Here is a 7,983-nt window from a genome sequence, read left to right as displayed (position 1 = left end):
GTTCATGTAAAAAAAAGTAGATTACCTTTAACATGGTGCAGAACGAGAAACATGAAAAATACCGAAAACTATTAATAAAATACCAAACCTCATAATTCCAAAAATATGAACAAATTGCTTAAGTTGCTTTAGGAAATTTTTCTATTTTTCTTTGGGCCAAGTCAACGAGATATAAAAGAACGGTAATTTATTTGCTTGGAACAAATACATTTTCAGTTTCATCCACAAATGAAGGTTGCTTTAGAATTTTTGTTGACCAAGTCAGATCTTGATGATGTCATCACTCTCACAAAATTATAAATAGTCTAAACTAATTTTTGATATTTTATATATCAAATGAAAATAAAAATATAGAAATTAAAGTTAAGTATTTTCTAAATGTTATTAAACATAAATATATACATATCCAAACTATTATTTTATGTATATAAAAACATTTAGAAAATATTAAATTTTAGTTTCTATATTTTTATTTACATAGCTGATATATTATTATATAATAAAATTAATTCATTTATTAACTCTAGGTTTGTCCGCGGTCGACCCTAGGGCTGGGCAAATAAACCGAACCCGAAAATCCGAACCGAACCCGATCCGATAAAAATGAATCTGAACCGATCCGAACCCGACATAAATACCGAATGGAGCTTGTTTTTTGGTAATTTGGGTTATGAGTATTATCTGAACCGAATCCGGACCTAAATGGATATCCGATAGAACCAGAAACATTTAAAATCACAAAAAGAACTTCTACCAAATATGATCTTAATTCTTAATATGTATCCAAAATATTTTAAGATATTATTGAACTTCTAAAATAATGATCTATTACGTGAAGGTTGATGGTATAGTGTGGCGGTTGAAGACTGAAGTTTTTAGATTTTGGTTTTGTTTTCATTGAATAATGTTTCTCATTTCATGAAAAATTAGTTTTTGTTTTATGATTTCATTCTATCACTAACTATGTTTATCTTTCGTTTGATTTTGAATGATCACGTTTGACGTTTTTTCTTATTTTTGAATCGATTTTACTTATGTTTTGGCTATTAAAATATGTACAAATCATGTATTTTAAATCCGAAGAACCAATTTCATTTATGTTTTAGTTACAAAATAAGTACAAAATCAGGTATTTTTAAACCGAAGAACCGATTGGGATCCGAACCCGAAAGTACAATGGGTTATACTGGTTCTTTGAAGATTTACTAACCCGATCCGAACCCGATAGAACCCGAACCGGTCCCGAACCGAACTTTTATATAACCCGAATGGGGCTGATTTTGATAAACCCAAAAAACCAAAACCCGAATGGATAAAACCGAAACCTGATTGGGACCCCGAATGCCCATGCCTAGTCGACCCACTGACCCAGCAACCCGGTAAATCGTCCGATTCAGTGTTCGGGTCGGATTTAAAAACATTGATCGTAGGTCTTCGTCCCAATGTAACTTTCATCCTCCTCTTCAGAGGAAGAAGAAACACTTATATTCTCTTTTTTTTTTTTTGGTCAAACAAGAAACACTTATATTCTCATCTTCATCATCATCACATTCTTCTTCCTCAATCTCTGTAACATCTCTTTTGCAATGTGAAGATTCCAACTTTGATTAAATCTCTTCACAACCTCTTCCTTCTTGGCTACGAAACTCATTTGCTTGGCAGGTTTCATCAGTATAATAAAGAGCTTGACGTATCATAGTATACAATGGATCAGCTAAAACTCTCCTGTAGTCATCAGACTTAGCCACCGAACCAATAGTCTGTTTACACGTTCAAAGTGAAACACCACAACATCACACAAACTGTAAATATGTATCCAACATGATCCCCATCGTTCAAACTACTAAACGAAAAGAGACAAAAGGAAAACGTTACCTTTTACTCGGAGCTTTAGCTGCTCCATCACTAGCACCAGTATCAATAGAATCCATGGATAGTTTAGAAATCGCTTGCGTGTTTGATCAGCCGAAGAAGAGACAAAGAGAAATTATGTATATCGTCAACGGCGTAGAATATGAGGGACGTAACTGGAGATGAGTCTTCTTCTTTAGGGGTTTATTACTCTCTTTTCACGCGGGCGGGTACGGCCATTTCATTGTTCGTCGAGAAATCGTCAAGAATTTTTTTAATCATCTTTTATTTTGTTAAATTTATTATTTTTATCTCCACTATTTATTAACAAAAATTAATTAAATTTTGAAATTGAAAATAATAATTTAAATTCGTAAAACTAATATTAAATTACCTAAAAGGTTTCATAATTTTTTGAAATTAATTAAATAATAAAAAAAGATCGACAAGCAAAAGTAATTATATTGTTTATTCTAGAATGAAAAGTAATTAAATTTGTTAAACAAAACAAAAGACAGACATATATAAAGTCAGTCATATATAAGCAAAGAACAATTATGTTCCTATATCTTATTCATTAGTATATACTTTGATATGTGATCTAGTTGTTGCACGGAAGTTTAGTAAAACAAGTGCAACCATAGTCATCTTGACGTGAAATTTTAATGTTTTGACAGTCACAACGGGCAAACGTTTGGCTGGTTTGTGGTGACTTCATTTCATTTTCACACTTCTTGCTTCCATCAGGACCACATCTTCCAGTTTTTCCCTTAAAATATCTGCACGGAGGTATATATTGTGCATCCACTTCTACTGTTTCAAAATAACAACAGGAAAAAATAATTTCAATGTACATCAACGTTTTAGCTGAACAATGATATTATAGGTTTTGTAAAAAATTATTTTTCTTGTTTTCAAACAATCTTTTTAATAAGATCAATTGTTGTTCTAATTAAAAAAATAGATTACCTTTAACATGGTTCAGAACGAGGAACATGAAAACACCAAAAACTATTAATAAAATAGCCAACCTCATAATTCCAAAAATATGAAAAAATTGCTTAATTTTTTTTTTGGTTAAGTTGCTTTAGGAAATTCTTGTTTTCTTTATCTCATAGTAACCATATACTTTTTTTTTCACACGCTAAAAATAGATATCTATATTATTAAAAGAGAAGTACCCATTTGAAAATGTTCTTACTTCATTAATTAAACTTCCTATTTTTTTGCTTGTCTTTTTCAGTTGCATTTATGAAATATCCTAAAACGAATATAACTGTCTAATTTATTACTTGTCTTTTCAGTTACATTAATGAAATATGCTTAAATGAATTTAAACTTCCTATTTTATTGTTTGTCTTTTTCAATTACCTTAAAGAAATATCCTTAAATAAATTTGGACATAATGTCATTTAATCAACAAAAAAAATTCATGAGTTATCCTTACATGCATAATTTTAATAATGGAGATTTTAAAAAAACGTGCATCATTAAAATGTTACCTAAAATATACAGCACTAATATATAACATGCATCCATAAAACTAGAATTTGACTCACACAATTGTACGGATATTATTTTCAATTGATTAAATTAAAAAATATTTATTTATTCAAAAAAATATTTAAGAATGACTATATTTTTAAAAATTATACGGTATTATTTGCTCATAACTCATTTGTCATTTGTTAAATTGTTAGAAATAAAATTTTAGCATAATATAACTCAGTTGTCATTTGCTAAATTTATGGTTTTTATTTATATTTTTTATTATTTAATTATAATATTTTCATTTTATATTTGAAAGAGAAATGAATTTTCTTTCAAACAATATTTTTGTAAATGTATTTTTTAAAAAATAATCAATTTAAATTGTTATTATCATTGAATATAATTATTTTTGACATAATTTGAGTTTTCGTTTATATCAAAACTTATCATATTTTAGGATAATTTTAATTTAAAATGTAATTTTCATATTTTTCAAACAAATTCTAAAAATATTTTTTAAATATTTTGTTATGATTTTTAAAAAAATATTGAGTTGCATTTCAAATAAAAAGGTAAAGATATTAAAAATATTCTAATTAAAATATGTAAAATTTAATATATTTTTAAGGAAATGGTCAAAAAAAAAAAATTACAAATAAAAAAATCATGATTTTTGTTAACTGGGCGGATCATTATTTATATGATATCGTAAATGAAAAAAAAATTATGTTTTTACAATTATCTAATTAACTATGTATACTCATTTTTTATATATTTTTTTATATGATATCATACATTCGTAAAAAAAATAGATAGTTTAAGATGCAAAAAAAAATATTTACTTAATGAATATAATATGAATGAATTTTACAAATACATCATTTAATAAAATAAATAATTAAAAACTGAAAATTCATATCCGCGCTGGCGCGCGGGTCAGGAGCTAGTTTTTGTTAATTGTTAAGTTAAGGAGTTTAAATATATGAAAATATAATTTGGGCCAAGTCAACGAGATATAAAAGAGCGGTAATTTCTTTTTTTGGAACAAATACCTTTCAATTTCATTCACAAATGAAGGTTGTTTAGAATTTATTGTCGAACAAGTCAAATATTATCAAAGTATTGATTCTGAAAACAATAAATGGCTAGTAGAAAATGCATATTTTGATTGAATTAAAAACACTTTATCAATGATATTTGGTTTCAAGAAAGACACTTGTAAACTTTGATGTATTTGCTGAAACACTTGTTGCAAATCTTAAAGTATCCAAATGTGTTGTAACTAGAAACAATCTGATGTTTCCTATATGTTGTAGTATTTGGTATAAACTATTTTCAGGTCCTTCTCATCCATGACCTGATTCCGAAGCAGCGTGGTTTACGTTTTCTCTGCAGAACCGAGCTCTTACCTCCATTTAATCCGCTTGGCTTGTCGTCACTGTTCTCTTCTGTTTGGTTGAAAAGAGTTGTGGCTTGTGAGATTGTTATCCTAGTGACCTCAGGGGTTGTCGTAGGAGCTATTTTGTTGCCTTCTCTTGCAAAAGAACTTGATCCACTTCGCCTGTAAACAATTCTTAAAAGGTCTAGATTATTTAATCCATTAGCAAACATAACTTCTTGAAGTTCCTTAACTTTTTACCGATTGTTGTTGTTGTTGTTGTGGTGATAATGTGTGAGTGACGCTTCATCAAGAACCTCAGTGTTAGGACCTTGAGTACAAACTTTGCTGCTTGAAACAATCTCAGCTCTTTCTAAATGTAGCTTTGGTGATGATGAGGATGCTTCTTCTTCTTCTAAAGATGTTGATGATGTCTTATTATTATTATCTGTTCTGGATTTTCTAACCATTGTTATCACTTTCTCTAATGTCCCCAAAGCTTGCTTCACCTCTGGGCTTATACAGAAAAGTGTTTTACCATTGTAGGTCTTCCCAATGTAACTTTCATCCTTCTCTCCAGAAGAAGAAGAAGAAAAAACACTTTTATTCTCATCTTCATCTTCATCATCACCACATTCTTCTTCCTCAATCTCATGATCATCTCTTTTGCAACCACTTTCATCTTGGCTATGGAACACATTTGCTTGGCAGATTTCATCAGTAGAATACAGAGCTTGACGTATCATAGTACACAATGGATCAGCTAAAACTCTCCTGTAGTCATCAGATTTAGCCACCGAACCAATGGTCTGTACACGTTCAAGTGAAACACCACAACATCACACAACTGAAAATCATTAATTCTACGAACTTAAAAGAAAAAGAAAAAATAACCTTCTTGAAAAGTTTGAAACCGTTGCCGAGGAGCTGCCTAGACACCAAATTTATTAGAGATGGAGGGACCAAGTCCAGCTTTATATCGATCTCCGATATGTATCTACAAAAGTTTCACAGTTACAAATAACCAAAAGTCCATGTCAAGTTTCTGGTTATATATGTTTTAATATTAATGTTCAAAGAAATTGTTAGGCGGGCAACTAGGTGCTTTATAGGGGATTATTGATTAGCTTGACGTCCAGATCGGGCTTTTAACACCTAAACCGAATCGTTCATTTCGTTTAGTCCTGATTTACCGCTTAGGCGGACATCTAGAGTGTGACCACTCACTCACATTTACCTTAAGTAACTTCTCTCTGATGACACCTTTTGTATAGCAACGCCGCCTACTAAATCAACTCTCACAGCATCAGCTGCTTCATATACGCCCTTCTTTTCGAAGTTCTCTACTTCTGGTGCTGAGATCTAAAGATGATACTAACAGAGAGTGTGTTAGGATAGAGTCAAAATCATTAAGAAGAACTGGATTAGGATGAACACAATTTTTACCGAGTTGAGTAGAATAATGACTAAACCGTCTTTGAAGTATTCGAATAAGAAAAAATGCAAAATAGCTTCTCTGTTTGCCATTGGCCACGGTACTTTCATCCTTTTCTTACAAAAAAAAACATCATCAAAACCTTCAGACTTAGAAAGAAAAAGAACTTTGCAATATGTGAAACTGACCTCACTAAACATATCTGTTCATTGATCTTTTCCTTTTGCAAACTTTTAGTTTGTAAGATTCTGAATGCTGGAAATGCAGAGATTGGCCACCTGTAAGACATATAAACCATCAGTTTCCATCTCAGATCAGTGAAACCAAAAATACGCATAAACAGAAGGAAAAAGACACTCTCACCATTTCTCGTAGAGTGATGATTCCCATGATACACATAAACCTGCATTAAACGCAGTTACAACCCAAATGAATTTTTTTAAAAGATATTCGAGTGATCGCTGGGACAAAACTAATATTACATGTTCTGGTTTCGGATTTGAGGGGATTACGGGTTTCGGCCCACCCAGAACCTCCTAGTTATTCAAAAAAATAATTTTTGTTTCCTGTACCAGTCCAAACACTTGAGAAAACTTACAGTCTTGGATAGGGCCATCCATGTAACCTTCAACGAGCAATGTGTGAAAAGGGCTTCCTTCAAGTCCTTCACGGTACATAACACGACAATCTTCATGATCATGTTTCACCTGTTATAAAAAAAAGGATAATACTTTGCTACATTAGGACGGTTCTGTTTTCAAAGTTAAATAAATAAAAACATACTTTCCAATCACCAGTCGAAGCTTCGTTAGACAAATCTTGATCCTTTGCTGATGCACTCCTAAGCTTCTCAAGTATACTAGATAGATCAGCTACTCTTTGATCCAATACATCCACAGTACACTCTGTTAAAAAACAAACATTAACGCAAAGCAAAGAATAAAGCAGCAGCAAAAGAGTTTTAATTTTATATAGCAACACACACAACAGCAAGAACAGAAAACGAAACCTTGATTGAGTTGTTGTCTGATTAACGTTTTGAGAGTTTGGTCATTGGTGAGGTCAGGAGACGCCAAGGTCTTGTCAAGCCTCCCTCTGTACTCACAGATCTCTCGTTTCTTCTCCATACTCACATTTCAATATTGAATCCCTTTTGAAACAAAAAAAAAGAACACAAAGAATCTTCAAATCAAAGATTAAAAACAGAAACAAAACCAAAACAGAAAATTTCTGTTATTAGATATTTGATCCCAATCAATCAATCAATCAATCAAGGTTGATAAGAAGATCAAAGATCGTCCAGATCAAGAAGCTACAATAGGAGAACCTCAAGGGTACGGTAAATAGTAAAAAAGGAAGCTCAAAAGCACAGCTAGCTCCTGATATGCGTTACCTACGAGACGGGAAAAGAACGTGGAGGTGTTTTCTTTAGATTCTTTCTCTCATTTTCTCGGGAAATGCAAAAGGGAAAGAGAGAAAAGTCTCAATTCCCAAAGTGAGTACAGTTGCACGCCCATTCGAAACGGATTGAGGTTTTTCTTTTGTTGACTTTTATACAACTTTTTTTTAAAAGGTCTGTTAAGTGTCGCTGTCAGTTGACTTATATCAATGAACTCTTCTGTTTTTTTATTTCCTATAAAAGGAATATATCTACTTTAAATGCAATATGAACTTATGAAGTGTGATTTTAATGCAATCTATATACCAAAACGGAAACTGTTCTATTTTGAGTTATAGTCATTCACTTCACCATAAATATATTCTATTTTGAGTTATAGTCATTCACTTCACCATAAATATAGCAGTACTGTCTTTGTCTTATTCTTGT

The 7,983-nt window shown here is 31.3% G+C and overlaps 1 protein-coding gene across 2 annotated transcripts; it reads right to left on the bottom strand.

Annotated features, from left to right (window-relative positions):
* Positions 1-4,488: 4,488 nt before the first annotated feature.
* BNAC05G41460D lies at positions 4,489-7,700 on the bottom strand. Of its 2 annotated transcripts, XM_013894638.3 has the most exons (11): positions 7,549-7,700; positions 7,165-7,305; positions 6,939-7,060; positions 6,754-6,862; positions 6,519-6,558; positions 6,344-6,433; positions 6,167-6,266; positions 5,958-6,082; positions 5,615-5,717; positions 4,982-5,529; positions 4,489-4,903 (listed from the first exon to the last, which is right to left on the bottom strand). In XM_013894638.3, the coding sequence occupies exons 2-11, from the start codon at positions 7,280-7,282 to the stop codon at positions 4,678-4,680; spliced, it is 1,581 nt and encodes a 526-aa protein (XP_013750092.1). In that variant the 5' UTR covers positions 7,283-7,305; positions 7,549-7,700; the 3' UTR covers positions 4,489-4,677. The 2 variants fall into 2 exon arrangements, with proteins under 2 accessions (XP_013750092.1, XP_048615211.1); XM_048759254.1 differs by lacking the exon at positions 7,549-7,700 and having other exon boundaries at positions 7,165-7,491.
* Between the last annotated feature and the right edge of the window lie 283 nt (positions 7,701-7,983).

This window comes from Brassica napus, chromosome C5, assembly GCF_020379485.1.
Source record: "Brassica napus cultivar Da-Ae chromosome C5, Da-Ae, whole genome shotgun sequence".
NCBI classification, from domain to species: Eukaryota; Viridiplantae; Streptophyta; class Magnoliopsida; order Brassicales; family Brassicaceae; genus Brassica; species Brassica napus.
Note: the sequence above shows the minus strand (reverse complement) of the source record. Positions and strands in the feature narration are given on the sequence as shown.

Bases quoted from the DNA above. Each gene is read 5' to 3' on its own strand.
- BNAC05G41460D (XM_013894638.3), bottom strand. From the start codon at position 7,282: ATGGAGAAGAAACGAGAGATCTGTGAGTACAGAGGGAGGCTTGACAAG. The intron at 6,559-6,753 runs GTAAGTTTTCTC...CGTTTAATGCAG, and splicing joins GGATGGCCCTATCCAAGACT to GTTTATGTGTATCATGGGAA. The intron at 5,530-5,614 runs GTTATTTTTTCT...GAACGTGTACAG, and splicing joins GTTTCAAACTTTTCAAGAAG to ACCATTGGTTCGGTGGCTAA.